This window comes from Pleuronectes platessa, chromosome 17 (genome assembly GCF_947347685.1).
Source record: "Pleuronectes platessa chromosome 17, fPlePla1.1, whole genome shotgun sequence".
In the NCBI taxonomy this organism is placed as follows: domain Eukaryota; kingdom Metazoa; phylum Chordata; class Actinopteri; order Pleuronectiformes; family Pleuronectidae; genus Pleuronectes; species Pleuronectes platessa.
Window position 1 is genome coordinate 21,930,833 of NC_070642.1, and position 25,923 is coordinate 21,956,755.

Consider the following 25,923-nt stretch of genomic DNA (forward strand, 5'->3'; position numbering starts at 1 on the left):
ATTAATATAACAAGTGTTGCTCAGTGTAGATTATAGAGCGTCTGGGTGATGCTGCTGAAGGACGACCTGCTTGGAGGTGATAACCGTTTCCTGCAGGTGTTACAACTGCAGACATCAACCTTTACTATTAAAATATTGTACAATAATATTTGTACTTCTATAATAAATCACATTGCTATTCGCAGCACGTTTCTATATTTGCATGTGTTGTGACTTGTTGCAGCTCGTGTGACGTCAAATTGATGAAGTTGATTTCTTAATTTGCAGATTGTGTATATCTCGTCCTCCGTATGAATGTCTTTGGAGACAATCTCAGTTTATTATTTATTCTGACACAACGGTTCAAAGGAAAAACATTTTTTTATTAGTATTGTTATTGTCCTGCTGTTAATGATGCAGGTACAGGAGCTGTTTTCTTTCTCTGTTGAATTAAATTAATATTAGGATAAACTCTGTCACATTTCAGAAATGAAGAGAGAAAAAATGAGTGTAGATCAAAAATGTGTGTTTGCTTTAACACAAAGTGAGGGAGGGTCTGTTTAAGAAAACCCCTACACACACACACACACACACCGAGGATGCGTCTCCTCCTGTTTCTTCTTCTTCATCTTCCATCATGAACTCCTCCTCTCTTTGACTTGTATCGACTCTCAGCTCAGGTCTCAGATCAGCTGATCTTCCTCTGACCTTGTTCTCCTGCAGGAGACTCGTCTTCACGTGAGTACCTTCATCTTCTCCTTTCGCCATTTTCAGGTCCTGAGGAAACGAGACAAATCCCCTCAGGTCGCGTTCCTGCTCATTCTCACGTTAAACCTGTTTCATACAACACAAATTCATCCGCAGGATTTAGGACGCAGGAAAAATGTGACGTTTCAGAAACCTCACGATTAAAAAAATAATCATCTCTGAGCCACGTTTCCGGTCGGACCAGTGTTTCCGCCGCAACGACGTGTCTGTAGTCCTTTCCGTCGTTCGTTTTATTTAAGACATCCGGCAAAAAGACTACAAGTCCCAGGTAGAGAAGCGGAAGTAAGAGCGACTCACTTGCGGTACAGAAAATGTAGGAATTGGTATAACTATCTGAGAATAGAGGAATACATTAACTTAATGAATGGAGTACGAATACAATAATCGTAATTGTTTTGTTTTACAAAACAAATTACAAAATTACAAAATAAATATGTTATCGTTTTATCTCTTTAATTGACGCTTTAAATTATCTATAACTGTAATGCACATATCTGTTAAACTGCCTGGAAGCTTTAAAAAATAATAAAACTCCACTTTAGTTGTGGTTCCTTGTTTTCACTGTCAATGACGATCACGAACTTTGTGAGGAGCCTGAACGCACCACTCCTGTCGCCGTCGCACGGTGTGACGTCATCGCCAAGGGACTCACGAGAGGACATTTTTTTTTTGGTCAGAATCGAAAAATAAAAACCTTCATAATGTGAATTTCTAACATTTATCCAGATATTTCCAGAGCGGAAGTTAATGGACGAGTCTTCCGCCTCCAGAGAGAAGTGAGTCGGGTTCAGCTGCGATTTAAAACAACTCGTCTGTTTTCACTTCCACTGAAAAACAGCTGACATTTAGTAAACAAAGAATCTGTTCACGATCTTTTTTACACGTGACGCAGATTTATGGTTCTTTTAATCGTCAGTTACTTGTTTTTTTTTAATAAAGTTCAGATTTAATTCAAAACACGTCTTGAGAAAAGCTCTGCAAAAATTAACTCAATGAATGAAAGAGAACCCAGAGAAATCCAGGGAGACATAAATATAACCACAATAATAACAAAAAACACAGAAGCAACAATTAAAAATTACAACAATATTTTGTAGAAAAGTATTAATATCATTGTTCTTTACGTACTTATGTTATTTCCCTGTTCACGAAGTCGTCACCTTCTTATTACTACTGAACTTTCATTTTAAATTAATACAAATCTTGGTAAACGTTTCTGAAATGAAATGAATGAATATGAGAGAACACAGAGAGACAAGGAGACGTGATTATTATAGTGAGTATTGTTATTACATCAATAATTGTATGCTCTTTTTTTACGTAATGTTCCTTTTCACACTGGGTTTTGTTCTTAGACGCATTATGAATGATTACAAACGGTGCAAGTTGGATTGAAATTAGTCAAAATTTCACAAAAGTTTGTTTGGGTGCCTTTTATTCCTTTCTTAACTCCTGTTATCCCCCCCCCCCCCCAGTCACCCCATGTTTCTACGCCGGGTGAGCTCCTCCTTCCTCCCTTACTACCGTCCTCTCAGGAGCCGCAGCGCCTCCTTCACCTCCCGCCCCCAATTTATCCCCACGCCACATCCATGGTTGGCCGGGCGAGCACCCTGGCCTCCGAGACCCCCCCTCGCCCACCCAACGGCACCTCAGGTTTTCCCTGGCAGGACATTTTATCCTCATAACATCAGCGGCAGCGGCAGTTGGCGTTCACTCCACACGTCTGCCGGCCTCCTGATGGAGCGGGCGGACAGAGATCGAGAGCCTCCACATAAACGGAGGAAGAGTGAAGAGGAGAAGAGGCGCTATGAGGGAAGAGGAGGACCAAGGGGAGGAGCAGGGGCAGCAGGAGGCGGATTTAATGATGGAAACGCAAAGAGGGAGCGACATCCCCTGGATCCCAGCGTGGAGAGCCGCCCTCGACCGAACCATCACTCTAGAGAGGGGGGTCGGGACAATGGGAAGAACGGAGATGGAAAATGTGCGAGCCGGGAAAACAGCAGAGCTAAAGATGCTGGAAAGACAAAAACTGGGAATAGAGACAGCACCGGTCGAGATGGAGCCGCAAATCAACAAAGGAGCAAACATCAACAAGAAGGACATAAAGATTCTCGAGCTGCAGCTTCCAGGACTCAAACGCCTCAAACTAAACCTAAACAAGGTGAAGTTCACACAAACAAACCCAAACCCAACCCCTGGTTCAAAGAGGGAGGTGCAAAGCAGCAGGGAGTCGATCACAGGAGAACGAGACCCCCAGAGCAGCAGCTATGGGACGGAGGTGGAGGTCCTTGGACGAGGGTTCCTTCTCAGCCTTGCAGCAGCAACAGTCGTCCCCACAACCCGTGGCAGAGAACTGGAGATCACAAGCAACCTTCTCCACCCGGAACATCTCCACCTGTCAGACACCAGGACGCAGCTGCACCAGTGACGTGTATGTTCATTCTTTATTGAGGCCTTTGACTAAAGCATGTTCCCTGATTATTCTGGGCTTCTACTGTCTTAAGTACAAGTTTAAAAGCCTTTGTTTACAAGGTAGATTGGAAACAGTGAATGGTTGAGTGGGATTATAAACAAAGATCAGGAGCTTCATTCTAGTTGTTCATCAAAATATAGCTTTTGATTCGGACGTAAGCCTCCTGATCTTTCTGAGATCAAATCTATAAACTCTAATTTAAATTTTTCCCCTTTTTCATTTCCCCTGCTCCCTCTCTTCAGCTCTTCAGAGACACTGGGAGAATTCTCCCGCCTGCAGTACCTCCCCTCAGCCACCAGGGGCCAGCGCAGTCTTTGACTTCTCAGTAATGAGCTACAACATCCTGTCTCAGGAGCTGCTGAAGGACAACCCCTATCTGTACAGTCACTGTGAGCCCGGCGTCCTGCCGTGGGAGTACCGGCTGCCCAACCTGCTGGCAGAGATTCAGCAGCACGACGCTGACGTGAGTGGATCCGATAACACACTTTAACCTCTTCACAAAAGATGACAGGATTCACAAGAACCTGAACGTCACACACAAACAACCTGAACGTCACACACAAACAACCTGAACATCACACACAAACAACCTGAACATCACAAACAACCTGAACATCACACACAAACAACCTGAACATCACAAACAACCTGAACGTCACACACAAACAACCTGAACATCACACAAACAACCTGAACCTCCGACACAAACAACCTGAACGTCACACACAAACAACCTGAATGTCACACACAAACAACCTGAGCATCACACACAAACAACCTGAACGTCACACACAAACAACCTGAACCTCCGACACAAACAACCTGAACGTCACACACAAACAACCTGAACGTCACACACAAACAACCTGAACCTCCGACACAAACAACCTGAACATCACACACAAACAACCTGAACATCACACACAAACAACCTGAACATCACACACAAACAACCCGGCTGCAGGGATTCACTAAACCTCCAGGAGATGAAGAACCTCTGATCAGGACTTTGATGGAAACTTTCATTTTGGTTTTACTTTAGATTCTGTGCCTGCAAGAAGTCCAGGAGGACCACTATGAAAACCAGATCAAACCTGCACTGCAGGGGCTAGGTACTGTGTGTGTGTCTGGGTGTTTGTGGTTGTGGCTTTGGGTGTGGTTGTGTGTGAGTGGATGTGTGACTTCCTGTCATTTTACAACATCATTCTCAACTGTCAATCATGAGGTTCGTACCTGTTTATATATCTAAACCTACCAGAAGAAACATATCTGGTAGGTTTTTTAGTTTTTAGTTTGGTCCATGTCCCATCCACTAACATGGAGGGGGTAGGGTTTGTGACCTATTCTGCAGCCAGCCACCAGGGGGCGGTCCAGATGATATGACTTAGATCTATACTCTGTTGTTGTGCGTGGTTGTGTACCTGTGTGTGTTCTTATAGTTTCCTCTGTGTGCGTCAGGTTATCAGTGTGAGTATAAGAAGCGGACAGGAAGTAAACCAGACGGATGTGCCGTCATCTTCAAATCCTCCCGCCTCTCCCTCGTCTCCTCCAATCCCGTTGAGTTCTTCCGGCCCAGCGACGCCCTCCTCGACAGGGACAACGTGGGATTGGTTGTGCTCCTGCGACCCAACAATGTCATCGGCAAGTCTGATCCCTCCGGTTTCATCTGTGTGGCCAACACCCACCTCCTCTACAACCCGCGCCGCGGAGACATCAAGCTGGCTCAGCTCGCCATCCTGTTGGCCGAGATCCGCCGGCTGTCCCGCCTCCCGGACGGCTCAACCAATCCGGTGGTGCTCTGCGGGGATTTCAACTCAACACCCTTGAGTCCGCTCTACGGCTTCCTGACCACCGGCTGCCTGGACTACAGAGGACTCCAGATCGGCATGGTGTGACACAAACACATGCACACACAGATACACACACAGATACATAGACGCACAGATACACACACACGTTTGTCCAGCTTCTTAGTGGGGACCCTCATTGGAATGGTGCTTTCCCTAGCCCCTTACTTTAATCATCCATACTAAATGCCTAACCCTTAACCTGAACCTGACTCTAACCCTAAAACCAAGTCTTAACCCCCAAACAGTCCAATAAAGGGGGAGGGGGTCACAAAGTGAGGACCGGACATAAGGTCCTCACTTTGTAGGTTCAAACTGGTCCTCACAAAGATAGATGTACAAGAGTACACACACACACACACACACACTTCTAATGATCAAAAATGTCTTAATTATTTGAAAAGAAAAGTTGAATTCTTGATTATATCATAACAATAATTTATTTGTGTGTGAAGGTGTCCGGTCAGGAGAAAAGTCCCAGAGGTCAGCGTCTCCTCACGTCTCCGATCTGGTCTCAGAGTTTAGGAATCAACCCTCAGTGTCAGTACGAGAACAAACTCACAGCTGAGTCCTGCCCCGACAGCATCAGTCCCACAGGTGAACCACCCTGCTGCTGGGTTACTTAGTTTAGTTTAGTTGAGACTCCAGTGTCAGTACAAGGACAATTTAGTTAAGTAGAGTTTTATTTAGGTTTAGTTTACTTCATTATTAAGTTTAGTTTACTTGGCTCAGTTTTATGAATTTAGTTTTCAGTTCACTTTAATTAAGTTCAGTTGAAGTTTATTTGGTATGAGTTTGGTTTTAGTTTAAATGAAGTGTGTTGTTGAACTTCATGTCTCTGTCCCTCAGCTGTGGAAGGAGCCATCTCTAATCTGACTGTCGAAGATCTCGTCAACAAAACTGCAGCTTCTGCTTTTAACAGGTAACGTGTCATTTTCTCTCCTCACGTCACAAACAGGTCCACGTGGTTCAGTTCCTCTGAAGTGATCACAACACCCTGACTGCTGGTAAGTTAAGTTAAAATTAATTATGTGTGTGGGTCTTTAGAGCGAAGATCGAGCACAAGCTGAATCTGAAGTCGTCTTATCAGCACCGCCTGAGGCATGATGGGAGACCTGAGATCACCACCTGTCACTCCCGCACCGCCATTACTGTGGACTACATCCTGTTCACACCCGGTACTGACACACACACACACAAACACACACACACACACACACACACACACTGTCCTGTAACATTTTTTATTTTCCTGCAAAAGATGTCGTTTAGATTTTCTAACATATTGAGTTCATAAAATTATATATATATACTCAATCGCAATAAGTGTTTAAAGTCACTTAGTCACTGTGGCAGCAAAACAAATGAATAGAATAAATCAACAACACAACACTAGGTTGCATTTCTTCTCATTTCTGGCTCAGGTTTTTTAATTTGACCTCTTGTTCCTTCTCATCCTCCCGTTGTCTCGTCTGTCACCGTTTCTTTCCGTCCATGATAGAATCCCCCGCCTCTCCTTCGTCTCCCAGTGTCCGTGGCCTCGAGCTGTTGGGCAGACTGTCACTGGTCGGCCAGTCCGAGCTGGAGGAAGTCAACTGCCTCCCCAACCCGCGCCACTCGTCCGACCACCTCCCTCTCCTCGCTCGCTTCCGCTTTCGGCTCTGACCTGAGAAATCATCAGAACCGATCAGAACTGTTCTCACGACGCGGCGTGAACAAGAGGAATAAAGTCAGTTTTTCACCAGAATCCCTGTGAAGCCTGTGCTGCACGTGCAGTGTTTGGATTGGTGAGATCCTTTTCACGAGGAAATTTTCACGTTCAAGAAGACACTTGATCCACGCGGTGCCGGAAACTGCAGGAAAACACAACATGATGTTTAAGGACAAAAGCTTTTAAATGAAAAAACTGATGTTTCTATTTTCAACATTGTGGATAATCATATCTGACATGTCCATCACTGACAAATTTAAAAGAAGACTTTATCAGACTCTTGCTTTTTGTGCTAGAAAGTGTATTCTTTTGAATTGGATCACAGATAAAGCTCCATCTAAGGCTCAGTGGCAAAGGGTTGTATTTGAATATGTTGTGTTAGACCATTTGACATGCAAACTTCACAACAATGATGATGCCTTCCGTAAAACATGGGAACCCTTTCTGTCATATGTTGGTCTGAATGTTTCCACCATTCTCACAAGAGGGTTTGTATCATAGATCAGAATGCTCTGCCTCAAAAGAGGCACTCTGTTTTACCATTTAATTGATTAACTTTTATTTCTGTATACTTCTATTTTACTCTGTTTTTAATTTTTTCTTACTTGTATAGGACGTGACCCCTGAATCTTCTGCCTGTATTGATTTGAATATGTGTGTGAGCCAAATGTTTGTCTTGTTTTTGTTTTGTTTTGTGTTGTATTACCTGTTGGAAAACTAATAAACATATATATAAAAAAAAAAAAAAAAACATTGTGGATAATCCTCTGGGTTCAAAACAAGTTTTAACTTTACACAGTTCTCATAATTTAAGGTTTGAGGTTTTACTTGAGGTTTAATATTATAAATAATTTGTGTAGCCAAAGTAAAGTCGACATTTTTTCTTTCATTATGGCTAATAATTGATCAACAGTCACATCGATTTATTCACATATTTTGAAAAAACATCACCAACAATCATCTGTCGTATTAAAAATTACTAACATTTTTTGTTACATCACTTCTTTATTAAGTATATGAATATATACAGCTTTATCATTCAGTTGTAAACATTAGGTTTATTGGTTCCATTATATAGGAACAGTGCCACTACAGGAAACCAGGAACAAACGTATTGAACCTATTTGTTGTTTTCTATCAGGATGTGAAATTACAAAGGAACAGATTTAATTTTAAATAAAACCTGAACGTTAACACTTGAAGTTAAACTGCTGCTGAAGAGGAAATAGTCAAATAACATGGATGGATATATTTTCGATGTTTTGGGAAGAAACATTGTTTTACAGTTTGTAAATAAAGAAGACGTTTTTCATATGGCTGCTGTTCAGCGTCGTTGTGTTTTAATGTGTCGCCTGCTGCTTGTTTTCAGCTTTTACAGGAGTTTATCATCTTCACCAAGAAAGTGATGTTTTCACTTCTGTTTGATTGTAGGTTTGATTGTGAGCAGGAATACACAAAGTTCCTCCTAATACCAGCATGAAACATAACGTTTTATGGATTAGGGAATAACTCATATATTGGGGAAGAGACAGAAACTTAATTTTCACTTTTTAAACATGAAATAAGTGAGAATTTAATTTAGTTTTTAAATATATTTCACTGGTTTCTAGGATAATTCATGGATCAGATACCTTTATGGGCCTGATATTTATAAGATTGTGAAACGTGGTGAAGCAGAATTGAATGGAAAGGGACTGTAGGGCCTTGGAGGAGTTGTTCATTTTCATGTTTGCTTCACAACAAATGAGTTTTTTTTCCTGCGCAGATAGTTTAAGTCAGAGCTGATAGATATTTTCTCTACATGCAACTAGCACATGACGACAGAGGAGACATGTCACTGAGGGGAAGTGATCCACAGGAAGTAAACACCACATTGCACTTTTTACTAAGAACCGAGAAGCAGAGAAGAGAAAGAAGAAGAATGGATGAAATCAAACGGATTAAAATGTCTTTACATCTGCTACTGGTGCTGATTCCGTTTACAGGTGAGAATAAATACACTTACACAACTTTACCAGTGTGAACAATAAGAATAACACCAGATTGTTTGTGTTTGCTTTTTAACAGTGAAGAGTTTCACTGATGTGTTGTGGCACAAGTCTGGCTCATTCAGGGGACTGATACTTATGAGTACTCTGATATTGTAGTTGTGTACATTTGTGTACTGGATCATTCCTCATATTTTAATCTGCTGTGTGTTGCTCTCTGTCAAATTGTGGTTATTTGCTCTAGTTTGAGTCACCTGCTCCATCTCCTGTGATGATGAGCTGATGATGTCACTTCTTCAGTCTCGTTCTTCATTTGCTTTACTTCTTCTTTGTCCCCTGATGAAGACCAGTGTGCTGCAACATGTAGTCACATCTTTATGCCTCTGGGCCAACGACCTTCAGGAACACTTTGAGGGGAATTCCTTCAAATGTGGGACACACATTCAGTTTAACACAAAGATGAACTGATGAGACTTTGGTCGTCCAAGGTCAAAGTTGCTGTGACTTTGCAAAGCACATGTTTTGCCTTGTGAACGCGATATCTCCGTTACACCTCCAGGGAATCTGGGTGAAGTTGGTACGAAGGTTCTCTTGGAAACAAAGATACACAGATTTTATTTTGGAGGTCAAAGGTCAAGTTCAATGTGAACTCAAAAAACCTCTTTCCCTCATTAACAATTTGTCAAGAGAATCCTTTCAAGTTTGGCACCAATGCTCCCATTAACTCACAGTTTAACTGGTTAGATTTGGAGGTTAAAGGTCAAGGTTTCAGGTATTTGGCCTCTCACACATCTCAAGTCTGAATTTCTTCAGATTCTGACCAGTTGTCTCCTCGAATGAAAACTTAACAGATTAGATTTCAGTGATCAAGTGTCAGAGTGACCTCATGAGTCTGGAAACAAAAGTACGTAGACTGGAACTGGACTGGTTGGCTGAGGCATTCAAATGCAGGGAGAAAACTGGAGTTGATGTTTTTCAGGTTTATCTTGTCAGTCAAGCTCCATTTTGTCTTAATTTACAAAGTTATGTCTAAAAGAATCCTCACATTCAGAAGTGTATGAAAATATGAGTCTTTTTCTTGGTTCAGTTTAATTGTTGCTGTCTCTCTCTCATTTCCTCCACAGTGCTCGCTGTCCAATATTCCTTCATCATCATCAGAGCTGGAGCTGAAGTCACTTTGTCTTGTGGAAATGTGAGAGATGATCATGTGAACTGTGGAGCTACTGAGTGGCTCTTCATTGATTCAGAGGGGAATGGAGGAGTGAACCTGTTTGTAAACAGGCAGCTCGACACATCTGAGATTTCCAAATCTAAAGCAGACAGACTACGTCTTGCTGCAAACTGTTCTCTGGTTATTAGTGAGGTCACAGCTGAAGATGCTGGTCAATACACCTGCAGACAGTTTGACCTGACAACACAAACACATGAAGATCATCTCTTTTTTATCTCTGTTGTCAACGGTGAGTAAAAGAGTCTCTTCATAAAAACATTATGATAATTCTGATCATTCTGATGGACATAGTTTCACTCATGTTATCTTTCTCTCACAATATCTCCATCATCACCAGTGACTGAGCAGAAGAGAAGTGATGAGGTGACGTTGAGCTGCTCTGTGTCCACATGTAGAAGATGTGACCTCACAGTGAAGTGGCTGTTTATGAATAAAGATGTGGATGAAGACAACAAAGACCTGAAGACATCAAAGTCTTCCTCCTCGGCCACTGTGAGCTTCTCAAAATCCCATTTTGTTAACAAGATGAAGAACTATAGCTCATTAACATGTAAAGTGAAGCAGGGTGGCAAAGAGGAAAAGTTTTCCTTCATCCCTCCATCATCAGGTGAGAAAACACAGAACACGATGAACTGCTCCTGATCCAATAAATTCCATTTGTTAACACATTTCTTTTTCTTAAGAAGGAAAGAACGAACCAGCTCCAGGAAACAATGAGATGACAACAGGTACTGAATATTCACTGCACCTCTCATTCATCTCTGTGCTGCTGCGTGTTGATGGAGTTCATGTTAACAACATGTGTAAATACAGGAAGTTGGACTGAACAGGAAACTAAAGCAATTGTCATTCTGTTCACAGACTGGTGGAGGTACATCGGTCTGGTTGTGGGTTTTGCCACAATCGTAATTTTGGTTTTGATTCTCATCAGATGGAGAAGAAACAAAGGTGAGAACATTCACAGATGAAACTAACATGTCACTTATAGAGTTTATACCTCCTCCAAGGCCTGAAAGTCTCATGAAACCATGTTTGAATTCCCTAAATCTGGATTTGTATTTGGATCTGCACCAAATTTCAAACACTCATAAATATCAGTCATCTAAATATTCCAGATTGTTATAATCAAGGTAAATAAAACCTCCTGTAACCATAACTCATCTTTGTTTGTGTGTGATCCTTCCAGCTACAGACACACAGATGAACGCAGATGAAAACAGAACCTTCTCTGTGGAGGAGACGAGAGGTTTTGATGAACCTGACTCTTCTCTCTGCGAGGCCAACTCTTCTGTTCCTGTCGTCTCAGGGAACAAAACACAGACGCACAAACACACGGTCAGTTACAAAGATGAAAGGAACTGTTACAACTTCTCAGAAGCAGCGTTTCTGGACGATGGTTTTCATAATCTACAGCTAAACAAATAAAAGCATCAGAGGAGCTAAACCTGTCTTATGTTCATATAAACCAGACAATGCTAAGTTTGTAATTATCTTGTGTTAATTCCATGTCATCATGATTATAGATTTTTGATGTTAATGTTACAGAACAGAAAAAGGTTGAGTCAGTATGAATCCATATAAGTGAAGAGTCAATGTGGTGTCTTCATGGTGTAGGTCGACCCTGCAGAGGATGTGGCCTACGCCTCCATAAGCCACTCCCCTTACAGCACGGCCCAGGTAAACTCCTCCTTTCAACAAGACTTCCTTATCAACATTTGTATTTGTTGTGTTTTGTGTAGCACATTGAAATACACACACCTAATGAAAGGTGCTATACAGATGATTGATTGATTGACGGATTGATTGATTGATTGATGTATTGTATATCCTACAGATCAAGGGTGGTGATGATGCAGTGACCTACAGCACTGTGAAAGCTCCCTCCTCTTCTCCTGGACCCTCAGCTGATCCCAGCAGCCTCTATGCCACCGTCACGTTCAATCAATAGAGACATGGAGAGACTCGTCCTGGTGATTCCTCCACACAGCATCAGTATCAATGTTTCTCACCAGAGCAATAAGCTGTGTCTTTCCACTGACGTCTGTCCATTCATCCAGCTGCAGTGAAAATGCTTCAGCAAGTTTTTACTCAACTTCATCAACAATGTCTGTTCCATCGTTTCTATTCTGCAGTAAAGTGTCATTTGACAAAGGTCCAGTTTAGAACTGATCTGCTGTGTTTGTGTCCAGCATCGTCTCGGTCAGTACAGCAGCAGCTGGAAGTAGCAGGTCCTCAGCTGTGGTGAAAGGCCTTTTGGCTTCATGAGAAGCCTCCAGTGCTGTGGCTGATGTTCTGGAGACTTTTCACATCGTTTCTTGTGAAACTATGAAGTCAGACTGTTTCTTCTTGAGAAACTCTGGTGTGTTACCGACATGACACTGATGTGTTGTGCTGAGATGTCGCTGCAGCAAGTTTCAGGTCCTATTGGTCACTCTGGGCCCCATGACCTGTGAGGTCACCAGGGCCAATGTAAGGCCAGGTATCCCCCTGTTCGTTCTCATTCCATGCAACGCCGAGGGGAGAACCTGGGCTTCTCCAGCTCACATCTTCTCTTTCCATTCATCTCTTCGAGAGGAGCACACCTCTCTGTCTGCCCAAGAGGTTCAGCTTTCCACTAATTGAGCAAGAGACACCTCCTCCCAATCCAAGCTCTACCAAACCTTCCAGCAGCGACACGAGGGCCTGACGAAGAACTGCAACGGAGCTGTATGCACAACAGAACCACAAAGACAGGAGACACACAACCAGCAAGACGACTTCACAGAACTTCAGACAGCACCTTCTTTTTTCCTTTACATGGACGGTAACACAACTGGATTTAATAAATATACTAGGCTAAGCAAAGACTGTTTATTCGATTCCTTGTGATGTTTATAAGTTTGATTTGTGTTGATGTGATATTGTGGTTACAAGTTATTTGAAGTTAATGTTAGTTATGCTCTTCAGTCTTTCCTTGTAGCATCTAGTAACTTTCTCTAATTTGGCACCAACACAGACACACACATATCTCAGCACCCATCTCTCTCTGACCCCCCCCCCCCCCCCCACATGTCGTAAACATTCCAAACGGGGGAGGCAGTTATCTTTGCAGTGGCCAACCGCCCTTTTTGAAGCACGCTGACTCACACAGACACACACACGCTTACTCACATACATATCTTTATTAAGTAAGTACACGTCAGTAATTTGTGTTTTTATACTTTATTATATTCATAATAAATGTTTTTCTTTCACAAATGTTTTTTCATTATTGTTGCATAAGTGAATTTTGCCAAACTCTACACTGTCAAGAACGCTTTATCTTTCAACTCAGCTAAATATCGATATGGTAATTTTGGTTATAGTTATTAATTGTATTATTAATCAGAGCCCCAAATTCGTAGTTTGTACTTTTATGAGAGAATCAATAAATTCGATCTGTTCCCTTTTTCTGAAGGATGGTGCCCCGAGATAACTTTAATCAATTAAAATTATAATTTAATATAAATATTTTTATTAGTCACTATTTTATTTTGATAACCAAATGTACTGAATGCTGAAAGGCACACTATTTTATGGTATCACGTTTAATTCATTATTGCACAACAGTTTTCACTTCCTTCTCCTTATTTTCAGCTGCGTCACTTCTACGTTTCAATCTAAGGGAACTAGTTGATCAACGTGAGAAACAGGAACCTCACGTTCATGTCACTGTTTCTCATGAATTCATGTGATAAATGGTTTATTTTCTTTTGTAGATTTTATTATTAACTTTATAACCAGACCCAAGGTCAGATTCTTGTTGAGTTTGTACTATATTCTGTTCCCTTTAACCTGGGTATGAACCAGAATCACATGTTTAAGCATGCAGCCCTCATCTTCAGATTCTCAGTAACTCTTCCATTTATTTCTCGTCATTTCTCTCCTCTAGGGAACGATCACTCACCTGTTAATGGATGAGTATAGAACATGGGTTTTTGTCTATTAAGCACGAGGCATGTCCTTATGAATTCATCCTTTCAGTTACATGTTATGCTCTCAGACACATGCAATCATGCACCTCTCTTGTTGTGATGTCCTGTCATTTTAGTTTGTTAATTTCAGTCTCATCAGTGTATTTTCTGTTTCCTGTTTTATTTTGTAGTATCTGTCCCTTGTGTGTGGTTTCTATCTTCACTTCCTTTCGGTGATTGTCTTCCCAGTCCTCATGTGTTTCACCTGTGGTTAATTGCTCCTGCCTTCCCTCTGTGTCTCTATTTAAGCCTCTGTGTTCCCCAAGCCCTTTGTCGGTTCGTACTCGTTGTTGTCTACTCGTTTCCACACGTGTCAGATATGGTTTGTAGGTTCCTTCTGTCTCGACCAGCTTCTCCTGCTTCCTTGTTCTCCGTGCGCTTTGTCGCCAGAACTTACCTGTAGTGTTAGTGTTTCGTTTTTGTCTTGTTTAAAGCCTTTTATTATATTAAATACCTTTTTGTTTGTAACCTCTGCATCCTGGGTCCATCTCATCCACCAAACCCTGACAGTTGTCATGGGCGTAGGCAACCTCTATATATATTGTGCTTTTGAAGTCAGGCTTCATTATTAGTGTGTGAATGTCAACAGATTTCTAGAGTCCGTCCTGACCTGTAAGACTTTTGTGTAATTATATCTATACAAGCAAGTTTTGGGTCCGCGGAGAATTCTTCCTTCAGCATTAACTTCACTATCATCGACATCTCTGCTCCTCAGAATATACGATAAGATTAATGCTGATTTTGTTGTGTCTTTGTTTGTGTGTTAACAACAGATTTCATAATAAAGACTGGAGACATTTCTTTCTTTCTTTCTCTCTTTCTCAGTAGATGAGTAGGAAGTGGGAGGCAGCTTCTCGTTTCTACTGAAGAAACCGTGATGCTCGTCACACTGAATGATGTGTTGATTTATTTTCAGACACAGTGAAGTTAAAGATGTGACCATATATGACAACGACTCTGAGACATGATGGACGGTTACTTATTCATTTACTTTATTGGTCCACAGGCAAACTAAGTTCAATCCACAGCTGGAAACCACAGAATCACATTTGATTCACGTGAACATTTTGAAACCCAAGTCAATAATGTTATTAAATCTTATTACAGAAAAATCCTCCACGCACATGTGACCTGAACAAATGGTTAAATAGCTCTTGGCTCCATGTGTTTGAATATGAACCTGAATAAGTTACATTCATTCAGTAACTTCAAAATAAGTTTGCAATTTGTTATTGTTTTTTTAACACAGGAATAAACCAATAAAAATGTGACAGATATTCAAGCTGGACCACCTGTAAAATATCAAAGTCCAGATGTGGAGCTGCTCCAGAGGTGACGTGTGTCGTCCTTTATTTGGACTGAATCTCCTGATGTTTGCATCACTCATGTGAACGAGTGACAAGTGTCTGAATCTAAAAGTCGCTGCTGCTCATTAGTTCATCGTCAGATATTCACACAGTCTCTGGTCGACGGGGGAAAGTCGGTGCTGATGGATATTTTCTCTACATGCAACTAGCACATGACGACAGAGGAGACATGTCACTGAGGGGAAGTGATCCACAGGAAGTAAACCCCACATTGCACTTTTTACTAAGAACCGAGAAGCAGAGAATAGAAAGAAGAAGAATGGATGAAATCAAACGGATTCAAATGTCTTTACATCTGCTACTGGTGCTGATTCCATTTACAGGTGAGAATAAATACACTTACACAACTTTACCAGTGTGAACAATAAGAATAACACCAGATTGTTTGTGTTTGCTTTTAAAAGTGAAGAGTTTCACTGATGTGTTGTGGCACAAGTCTGGCTCATTCAGGGGACTGAAACTTATAAGTACTCTGATATTGTTGTTGTGTTTATTTTTGTACAGGATCATTCCTCATATTTCAATCTGCTGTGTGTTGCTCTTTGTCTAATTGTGGTTATTTGCTCTAGTTTGAGTCACCTGCTCCGTCTCCTGTGATAATGAGCTGATGATGTCACTTCTTCAGTCTTGTTCTTCCTTTGCTTTACTTCTTCTTTGTCCCCTGATGAAGACCAGTGTGCTGCAACATGTAGTCACATCTTTATTTCTCTGGTCCAACGACCTTCAGGAACGCTTTGAGTGGAATTCCTTCAAATGTGGGACAAACATTCAGTTTAACACAAAGATGAACTGATGAGACTTCACACCTCCAGGGAATCTGTGTGAAGTTGGTTCAAACGTACTCTTGGAAACAAAGATTAACTGAGTTGATTTTGGAGGTCAAAGATCAAGTTCACTGTGACCTCTATGTGACCCCTCTTTACCTCAAGAAGATGTTATAGAGAGAATCCTTTCAAGTTTTGCACCAATGTTCCCATTAACTCACGGTGTAACTGGTTAGGTTAGGTGGTTAAAGGTCAAGGTTTCAGGTTTTTGGCCTCTCACACATCTCATCTCATCTCATCTCATCGTCATCCGCTTATCCGGGGTCGGGTCGCGGGGGGAGCAGCTCAAGCAGGGGGCCCCAGACTTCCCTTTCCCGGGCCACATTGACCAGCTCTGACGGGGGGATCCCGAGGCGTTCCCAGGCCAGTGTTGAGATATAATCTCTCCACCTAGTCCTGGGTCTTCCCCGAGGTCTCCTCCCCACTGGACGTGCCTGAAACACCTCCCAAGGGAGGCGCCCAGTGGGCATCCTTACCAGATGCCCGAACCACCTCAGCTGACTCCTTTCTAAGTAAAGGAGCAGCGGCTCTAATCCGAGTCCCTCACGGATGACTGAGCTTCTCACCCTATCCCTAAGGGAGACGCCAGCCACCCTTCTGAGAAAACTCATCTCGGCCGCTTGTACCCGCGATCTCGTCCTTTCGGTCATCACCCAGCCCTCATGACCATAGGTGAGGATAGGAACGAAGATCGACCGGTAGATCGAGAGCTTTGCCTTGCGGCTCAGCTCTCTTTTCGTTACAACGGTGCGGTAAAGCGAACGCAATACCGCCCCCGCTGCTCCGATTCTCCGGCCAATCTCACGCTCCATAGTACCCTCACTCGCGAACAAGACCCCGAGGTACTTGAACTCCTTCACTTGGGCTAAGGACTCATTTCCTACCCGGAGTAAGCAATCCATCGGTTTCCTGCTAAGAGTCATGGCCTCAGATTTAGCGGTGCTGATCCTCATCCCAGCCGCTTCACACTCGGCCGCCAGCCGATCCAGTGAGTGCTGAAGGTCACAAGCCGATGATCCAATGAGGACCACATCATCCGCAAAAAGCAGTGACGAGATCCTCAGACCACCGAACTGCAACCCCTCCCCACCACGACTACGCCTCGATATCCTGTCCATGTATATCACAAACAGGATTGGTGACAAGGCGCAGCCCTGGCGGAGACCAGCACCCACTGAGAACGAAACTGACTGGCTGCCGAGGACCCGAACACAGCTCTCGCTTTGGGAGTACAGAGATTGGATGGCCCTGAGGAGAGACCCCCTTACCCCATACTCCCGCAGCACCTCCCACAGTTTCTCCCGGGGGACCCGGTCATACGCCTTCTCCAGATCCACAAAACACAAGTGGACCGGATGGGCATACTCCCAGGCCCCCTCCAGGATCCTTGCGAGAGTGAAGAGCTGGTCCGTAGTTCCACGTCCGGGGCGAAAACCGCATTGTTCCTCTTCAATCTGAGGTTCGACGATCGGCCGAACCCTCCTTTCCAGCACCTTGGAGTAGACTTTACCAGGGAGGCTGAGGAGTGTGATACCCCGATAATTGGTTAACACTCTCTGGTCCCCCTTTTTGAACAGGGGAACCACCACCCCGGTTTGCCACTCCTTTGGCACTGTACCCGACTCCCACGCGATGTTGAATAGGCGTGTCAACCATGACAGCCCCTCAACACCCAGAGCCTTTAGCATTTCTGGCTGGATCTCATCAATCCCTGGGGCTTTGCCACTGCGGAGATGTTTGACTACCTCAGTGACCTCCACCAGGGAAATTGACGACGAAACACCATCAACCTCGAGCTCTGCCTCCAACATAGAGGGCGTATTATTCGGATTCAGGAGTTCCTCAAAGTGTTCCTTCCAACGTCCGACGACCTCCTCAGTTGAGGTCAACAGAGTACCATCCTTACTGTACACAGCTTGGATGGTTCCCCGTTTCCCCCTCCTGAGGTGCCGGATAGTCTTCCAGAAACACTTTGGTGCCGACCGAAAGTCCTTCTCCATGACCTCTCCGAACTTCTCCCACACCCGCTGCTTAGCCTCCGACACGGCAGCAGCTGCAGCCCTTCGGGCCTGTCGGTACCCTGCAACCGAGTCAGGAGTCCTCCAGGATATCATATCCCGGAAGGCCTCCTTCTTCAATCGGACGGCTTCCCTGACCACCGGTGTCCACCACGGTGTCCGAGGGTTACCGCCCCTTGAGGAACCTAAGACCCTGAGGCCACAGCTAGCCGCCGCAGCTTCAGCAATGGAGGCTTTGAACACTGCCCACTCCGGCTCAATGTCCCCAACCTCCACAGGAATGCCAGAAAAACTCCGCCGGAGGTGTGAGTTGAAGATACCTAGGACGGGGGCCTCCTCCAGACGTTCCCAGTTCACCCGCACTACTCGTTTGGGCTTACCAGGTCTATCTGGAAATTTCCCCCATTCTCTGATCCAACTCACAACCAGATGGTGGTCGGTTGACAGTTCCGCCCCTCTCTTTACCCGAGTGTCCAAAACATGCGGCCTCAGATCAGATGACACGATCACAAAATCGATCATTGATCTTCGGCCTAGGGTACTCTGGTACCAGGTACACTTATGAGCACCCTTATGTTCGAACATGGTGTTTGTTATGGATAATCCATGACTAGCACAGAAGTCCAATAACAAACGACCGCTCGGGTTCAGATCAGGGAGGCCGTTCCTCCCCACCACGCCTTTCCAGGTATCTCCATCGTTGCCCACGTGGGCGTTGAAGTCACCCAGCAGAACTACGGAGTCCCCTACTGGAGCCCCATGCAGGACTCCATTCAGGGTCTCCAAGAAGGCCGAGTACTCTGAGCTGCTGTTTGGTGCATACGCACAAACAACAGTCAGAGTTTTCCCCCCTACAACCCTTAGGCGCAGGGAGGCGACCCTCTCGTCTACCGGGGTAAACTCCAACACCGCGGCGCTCAGCCGGGGATTTATGAGTATCCCCACACCCGCCCGGCGCCTCACGCCCTTGGCAACTCCGGAGAAGAATAGAGTCCAACCCTGGTACCGTACTTATCCAGGAGTACGGTACCAGAGCCGAGACTGTGAGTGGAGGAAAGCCCCAACAGATCTAACTGGTAGCGCTCCACCTCCCTCACAAGCTCCGGCTCCTTTCCCCACAGCGAGGTGACGTTCCACGTCCCCAGAGCCAGCTTCTGCCGCCCGGGTCTGGTCCGTCGAGACCCCTGACCTTCGCTGCCACCCATGTGGCTGCGCACCCGACCCCAACGGGTCTTCCCACAGGTGGTGGGCCCATGAGATGAAGAGAGGGGGGGTGCCACGTAGTTTCTTCGGGCTGTGCCCGACCGGGCTCCGTGGAAAACCCGGCCACCAGGCGCTCGCCATCGAGCCCTCCGTCTGGGCCTAGCTCCAGACGGGGGCCCCGGGCTTCCTCCGGGCCGGGTCACATCTCCTCTTCCGTCGATATTCATTGAGGCTTTTTGAACCATTCTTAGTCTGGCCCCTCACCTGAGACCACTCTGCCATGAGAGACCCTACCAGGAGCACAAGGCTCCAGACAACACAGCCCTCAGGTTCACAGGGACGCCTCTCACACATCTCAAGTCTGAATTTCTTCAGATTCTGACCAGTTGTCTCCTCGAATGAAAACTTAACAGATTAGATTTGAGTGATCAAGTGTCAGAGTGACCTCATGAGTCTGGAGACAAAAGTACGTAGACTGGAACTGGACTGGTTGGCTGAGGCATTCAAATACAGGGAGAAACTGTAGTTGATGTTTTTCAGGTTTATCTTGTCAGTCATGATCCATTTTGTCTTAATTTACAAAGTTATGTCTAAAAGTATCCTCACATTCAGAAGTGTATGAAAATATGAGTCTTTTTCTTGGTTTAGTTTAATTGTTGCTGTCTCTCTCTCATTTCCTCCACAGTGCTCGCTGCCCGATTTTCCTTCATCATCATCAGAGCTGGAGCTGAAGTCACTTTGTCTTGTGACAAGATGGGAGATGATCATGTGAACTGTGGAGCTAATGAGTGGTTCTTCAGTGATTCAGAGGGGAATGGAGGAGGAAACCTGTTTGTAAACAGGCAGCTCGACACATCTAAGATTTCCAAATCTAAAGCAGACAGACCACGTCTTGCTGCAAACTGTTCTCTGGTTATTAGTGAGGTCACAGCTGAAGATGCTGGTGAATACGTCTGCAGACAGTTTAAACAGACAACACAAACATATGAAGATCATCATGTTGATCTCTCTGTTGTCAACGGTGAGTAAAAGAGTCTCTTCATAAAAACATTATGATAATTCTGATCATTCTGATGGACATAGTTTCACTCATGTTATCTTTCTCTCACAATATCTCCATCATCACCAGTGACTGAGCAGAAGAGAAGTGATGAGGTGACGTTGAGCTGCTCTGTGTCCACATGTAGAAGCTGTGTCCTCAAAGTGAAGTGGCTGTTTATGAATAAAGATGTGACTGAAAACAACAAAGACCTGAAGACATCACAGTCTTCCTCCTCGGCCAATGTGAGCTTCTCAAAATCCCATTTTGTTCACAAGATGAAGAACTATAGCTCATTAACATGTAAAGTGAAGCATCGTGGCAAAGAGGAAAAGTTTTCCTTCATCCCTCCGTCATCAGGTGAGAAAACACAGAACACGATGAACTGCTCCTGATCCAATAAATTCCATTTGTTAACACATTTCTTTTTCTTAAGAAGGAAAGAACGAACCACCTCCAGGAAGCAATGAGATGACAACAGGTACTGAATATTCACTGCACCTCTCATTCATCTCTGTGCTGCTGTGTGTTGATGGATTTCATGTTAACAACATGTGTAAATACAGGAAGTTGGACTGAACAGGAAACTAAAGCTCTTGTCATTCTGTTCACAGATTGGCGGCTGTACTTCGGTCTGGTTGTGGGTTTTGCCACAATCGTAATATTGGTTGTGATTCTCATCAGATGGAGAAGAAACAAAGGTGAGAACATTCACAGATGAAACTAACATGTCACTTATAGAGTCTTTACCTCCTCCAAGACCTGATCGTCTCATGAAACCACATTTGAATTCCCTAAATCTGGATTTGTATTTGGATCTGTACCAAATTTTACACACTCATGATTATCGGTCCTCTAAATATTCCAGATTGTGAAAATAAAACCTCCTGTAACCACAACTCATCTTTGTTTGTGTGTGATCCTTCCAGCTATAGACACACAGATGAACGCAGATGAAAACAGAACCTTCTCTGTGGAGGAGACGAGAGGTTTTGATGAACCTGACTCTTCTCTCTGCGAGGCCAACTCTTCTGTTCCTGTCGTCTCAGGGAACAAAACACAGACGCACAAACACACGGTCAGTTACAAAGATGAAAATATCTGTTACAACTTCTCAGAAGCAGCGTTTCTGGACAATGGTTTTCATATGAAGTCAGTATGAATCCATATAAGTGAAGAGTCAATGTGGTGTCTTCATGGTGTAGGTCGACCCTGCAGAGGATGTGTTCTACTCCTCCATCAGCCACTCCCCTTACAGCACGGCCCAGGTAAACTCCTCCTTTCAACAAGAACTGTAATCGTGAAAAACGAATGTTGTCATCAGTTGAAACATAAAACCATAATTTGATGTCAGTCACTAGATACATGTTACTATGCTGCATTAGGTTGTTTTACTTTTTAATAATTATTTGCATTGTGTTGTCTCTCTGTCACTATGGTAACCTTGCTACATCCTGACCTGTGGTGTACTACATCCTGTTCTGTCTTTTTTTAAACCCATTTTTATCATACTTCCTTATCAACATTTGTATTTGTTGTGTTCTGTGAAGCACATTGAACTACACTAACCTGATGAAAGGTGCTATACAGATGATTGATTGATTGATTGATTGATTGATTGATTGATTGATTGATTTATTGATTGATGTATTGTATATCCTACAGATCCAGGGTGGTGATGATGCAGTGACCTACAGCACTGTGAAAGCTCCCTCCTCTTCTACTGGACCCTCAGCTGATCCCAGCAGCCTCTATGCCACCGTCACGTTCAATCAATAGAGACATGGAGAGACTCGTCCTGGTGATTCCTCCACACAGCATCATTATCAATGTTTCTCACCAGAGCAATAAGCTGTGTCTTTCCACTGACGTCTGTCCATTCATCCAGCTGCAGTGAAAATGCTTCAGCAAGTTTTTACACAACTTCATCAACAATGTCTGTTCCATCGTTTCTATTCTGCAGCAAAGTGTCATTTGACAAAGGTCCAGTTTAGAACTGATCTGCTGTGTTTGTGTCCAGCATCGTCTCGGTCAGTACAGCAGCAGCTGGAAGTAGCAGGTCCTCAGCTGTGGTGAAAGGCCTTTTGGCTTCATGAGAAGCCTCCAGTGCTGTGGCTGATGTTCTGGAGACTTTTCACATCGTTTCTTGTGAAACTATGAAGTCAGACTGTTTCTTCTTGAGAAACTCTGGTGTGTTACCGACATGACACTGATGTGTTGTGTTGAGATGTCGCTGCAGCAAGTTTCAGGTCCTATTGGTCAATCTGGGCCCCATGACCTGTGAGGTCACCAGGGCCAATGTAAGGCCAGGTCTCCCCCTGTTCGTTCTCATTCCATGCAACGCCGAGGGGAGAACCTGGGCTTCTCCAGCTCACATCTTCTCTTTCCATTCATCTCTTCGAGAGAAGCACACCTCTCTGTCTGCCTAAGAGGTTTAGCTTTCCACTAATTGAGCAAGAGACACCTCCTCCCAATCCAAGCTCTACCAAACCTTCCAGCAGCGACACGAGGGCCTGACGAAGAACTGCAACAGAGCTGTATGCACAACAGAACCACAAAGACAGGAGACACACAACCAGCAAGACGACTTCACAGAACTTCAGACAGCACCTTCTTTTTTCCTTTACATGGACGGTAACACAACTGGATTTAATAAATATACTAGGCTAAGCAAAGACTGTTTATTCGATTCCTTGTGATGTTTATAAGTTTGATTTGTGTTGCTATGATATTGTGGTTACAAGTTATTTGAAGTTAATGTTAGTTATGCTCTTCAGTCTTTCCTTGTAGCATTTAGTAACTTTCTCTAATTTGGCACCAACACAGACACACACATATCTCAGCACCCATCTCACTCTCTGACCCCCCCCCCCCCCCCCACATGTCGTAAACATTCCAAACGGGGGAGGCCGTTATCTTTGCAGTGGCCAACCGCCATTTTTGAAGTACGCTGACTCACACAGACACACACACGCATACTCACATACATATCTTTATTAAGTAAGTACACGTCAGTAATTTGTGTGTTTTTATACTTTATTATATTCATAATAAATGTTTTTCTTTCACAAATGTTTTTTCATTATTGTTGCATAAGTGAATTTTGCCAAACTCTACACTGTCAAGAACGCTCTATCTTTCAACTCAGCTAAATATCGATATGGTAATTTTGGTTATAGTTATTAATTGTATTGTTAATCAGAGCCCCAAATTCGTAGTTGGTACTTTTATGAGAGAATCAATAAATTCGATCTGTTGCCTTTTTCTGAAGGATGGTGCCCCGAGATAACTTTAATCAATTAAAATTATAATTTAATATAAATATTTTTATTAGTCAATATTTTATTTTGATAACCAAATGTACTGAATGCTGAAAGGCACACTATTTTATGGTATCACGTTTAATTCATTATTGCACAACAGTTTTCAATTTCTTGTTCACTTCCTTCTCCTTATTTTCAGCTGCGTCGCTTCTACGTTTCACTGTAAGGGAAGTAGTTGATCACCGTGAGAAACAGGAACCTCACGTTCATGTCACTGTTTCTCATGAATTCATATGATAAATGGTTTATTTTCTTTTGTAGATTTTATTATTTACTTTATAACCAGACCCAAGGTCAGATTCTTGTTGAGTTTGTACTATATTCTGTTCCCTTTAACCTGGGTATGAACCAGAATCACATGTTTAAGCATGCAGCCCTCATCTTCAGATTCTCAGTAACTCTTCCATTTATTTCTCGTCAGTTCTCTCCTCTAGGGAACGATCACTCACCTGTTAATGGATGAGTATAGAACATGGGTTTTTGTCTATTAAGCACGAGGCATGTCCTTATGAATTCATCCTTTCAGTTACATGTTATGCTCTCAGACACATGCAATCATGCACCTCTCTTGTTGTGATGTCCTGTCATTTTAGTTTGTTAATTTCAGTCTCATCAGTGTATTTTCTGTTTCCTGTTTTATTTTGTAGTATCTGTCCCTTGTGTGTGGTTTCTATCTTCACTTCCTTTCGGTGATTGTCTTCCCAGTCCTCATGTGTTTCACCTGTGGTTAATTGCTCCTGCCTTCCCTCTGTGTCTCTATTTAAGCCTCTGTGTTCCCCAAGCCCTTTGTTCGGTTCGTACTCGTTGTTGTCTACTCGTTTCCACACGTGTCAGATATGGTTTGTCGGTTCCTTCTGTCTCGACCAGCTTCTCCTGCTTCCTTGTTCTCCGTGCGCTTTGTCGCCAGAACTTACCTGTAGTGTTAGTGTTTCGTTTTTGTCTTGTTTAAAGCCTTTTATTATATTAAATACCTTTTTGTTTGTAACCTCTGCATCCTGGGTCCATCTCCTCCACCAAACCCTGACAAATGTTAGTTATGCTCTTCAGTCTTTCCTTGCATATATGTAGCACATTTCTCTAATTTGGCACCAACACACAGACACGCACATATCTCAGCACCCATCTCTCTCTCTGACACCCCCCCCACCCCACATGTCGTAAACATTCCAAACGGGAGAGTCCGTTATCTTTGCAGTGGCCAACCGCCATTTTTGAAGTACGCTGACTCACACAGACACACACACGCATACTCACATACATATCTTTATTAAGTAGGTATACCGTTAGTAATTTGTGTTTATATACTTTATTATATTCATAATAAATGTTTTTCTTTCACAAATGTTTTTTCATTAATGTTGCAAAAGTGAATTTTGCCACACTCCACAATTTCAAGAACGCTTTATCCATCAACTTAGCTAAATATCTACATGGTAATTTTGGTTATAGTTATTCATTTTATTGTTAATCAGAGTTCCAAATTCGTAGTTTGTACTTTTATTAGACTTAATCAATAAATTTGATCTTTTCCCTTTTTCTGAAGGATGGTGCCCCGAGATAACTTTAATCAATTAAAGTTATTTAATATGAAAAAATGTTATAGTAAATATTTTATTTTGATAACCAAATGTACTGAATGCTGAAAGGCACACTATTTTATGGTATCACGTTTAATTCATTATTGCACAACAGTTTTCAATTTCTTGTTCACTTCCTTCTCCTTATTTTCAGCTGCGTCGCTTCTACGTTTCACTGTAAGGGAAGTAGTTGATCAACGTGAGAAACAGGAACCTCACGTTCATACATTTCTTTCTTTCTCTCTTTCTCTCTTTCTCAGTAGATGAGTAGGAAGTGGGAGGCAGCTTCTCGTTTCTACTGAAGAAACCGTGATGCTCGTCACACTGAATGATGTGTTGATTTATTTTCAGACACAGTGAAGTTAAAGATGTGACCATATATGACAACGACTCTGAGACATGATGGACGGTTACTTATTCATTTACTTTATTGGTCCACAGGCAAACTAAGTTCAATCCACAGCTGGAAACCACAGAATCACATTTGATTCACGTGAACATTTTGAAACCCAAGTCAATAATGTTATTAAATCTTATTACAGAAAAATCCTCCACGCACATGTGACCTGAACAAATGGTTAAA

The 25,923-nt window shown here is 43.2% G+C and overlaps 3 protein-coding genes across 5 annotated transcripts; all 3 read left to right on the plus strand.

The window, feature by feature from the left end:
• The first annotated feature begins 1,378 nt into the window (after positions 1–1,378).
• Positions 1,379–7,504, plus strand: angel2 (angel homolog 2 (Drosophila)). The gene is made up of 9 exons (XM_053445433.1): positions 1,379–1,523; positions 2,223–3,178; positions 3,463–3,683; positions 4,263–4,332; positions 4,679–5,109; positions 5,523–5,664; positions 5,917–5,989; positions 6,115–6,245; positions 6,569–7,504. Exons 1-9 carry the CDS (start codon positions 1,495–1,497, stop codon positions 6,730–6,732), a joined length of 2,217 nt encoding a protein of 738 aa, XP_053301408.1. The 5' UTR covers positions 1,379–1,494; the 3' UTR covers positions 6,733–7,504.
• A 1,077-nt stretch (positions 7,505–8,581) lies between these two features.
• On the plus strand, positions 8,582–14,789 carry LOC128460316 (uncharacterized). 3 transcript variants are annotated; one of them, XM_053445459.1, is made up of 8 exons: positions 8,582–8,763; positions 9,891–10,226; positions 10,335–10,604; positions 10,681–10,725; positions 10,859–10,945; positions 11,184–11,332; positions 11,612–11,674; positions 11,832–14,789. In XM_053445459.1, the coding sequence occupies exons 1-8, from the start codon at positions 8,610–8,612 to the stop codon at positions 11,943–11,945; spliced, it is 1,218 nt and encodes a 405-aa protein (XP_053301434.1). In that variant the 5' UTR covers positions 8,582–8,609; the 3' UTR covers positions 11,946–14,789. The 3 variants fall into 3 exon arrangements, with proteins under 3 accessions (XP_053301434.1, XP_053301435.1, XP_053301436.1); XM_053445460.1 differs by having other exon boundaries at positions 10,684–10,725; XM_053445461.1 differs by having other exon boundaries at positions 8,583–8,763; positions 11,190–11,332.
• Positions 14,790–15,350: 561 nt separating this feature from the next.
• On the plus strand, positions 15,351–25,105 carry LOC128460319 (uncharacterized). The gene is made up of 8 exons (XM_053445466.1): positions 15,351–15,679; positions 20,087–20,422; positions 20,531–20,800; positions 20,877–20,921; positions 21,055–21,141; positions 21,370–21,518; positions 21,646–21,708; positions 22,106–25,105. Exons 1-8 carry the CDS (start codon positions 15,496–15,498, stop codon positions 22,217–22,219), a joined length of 1,248 nt encoding a protein of 415 aa, XP_053301441.1. The 5' UTR covers positions 15,351–15,495; the 3' UTR covers positions 22,220–25,105.
• Positions 25,106–25,923: the final 818 nt, after the last annotated feature.

Coding starts and splice junctions, on each gene's coding strand:
- LOC128460316 (XM_053445459.1), top strand. CDS start 8,610: ATGTCACTGAGGGGAAGTGATCCACAGGAAGTAAACACCACATTGCAC. Junction 8,764..9,890: donor GGTGCTGATTCCGTTTACAG/GTGAGAATAAAT, acceptor TTTCCTCCACAG/TGCTCGCTGTCCAATATTCC. Junction 10,227..10,334: donor TTTTATCTCTGTTGTCAACG/GTGAGTAAAAGA, acceptor CATCATCACCAG/TGACTGAGCAGAAGAGAAGT.
- angel2 (XM_053445433.1), top strand. CDS start 1,495: ATGGACGAGTCTTCCGCCTCCAGAGAGAA. Junction 4,333..4,678: donor ACCTGCACTGCAGGGGCTAG/GTACTGTGTGTG, acceptor TGTGTGCGTCAG/GTTATCAGTGTGAGTATAAG. Junction 6,246..6,568: donor CTACATCCTGTTCACACCCG/GTACTGACACAC, acceptor CGTCCATGATAG/AATCCCCCGCCTCTCCTTCG.
- LOC128460319 (XM_053445466.1), top strand. CDS start 15,496: ATGCAACTAGCACATGACGACAGAGGAGACATGTCACTGAGGGGAAGT. Junction 20,801..20,876: donor CTTCATCCCTCCGTCATCAG/GTGAGAAAACAC, acceptor CTTTTTCTTAAG/AAGGAAAGAACGAACCACCT. Junction 20,922..21,054: donor AAGCAATGAGATGACAACAG/GTACTGAATATT, acceptor TTCTGTTCACAG/ATTGGCGGCTGTACTTCGGT.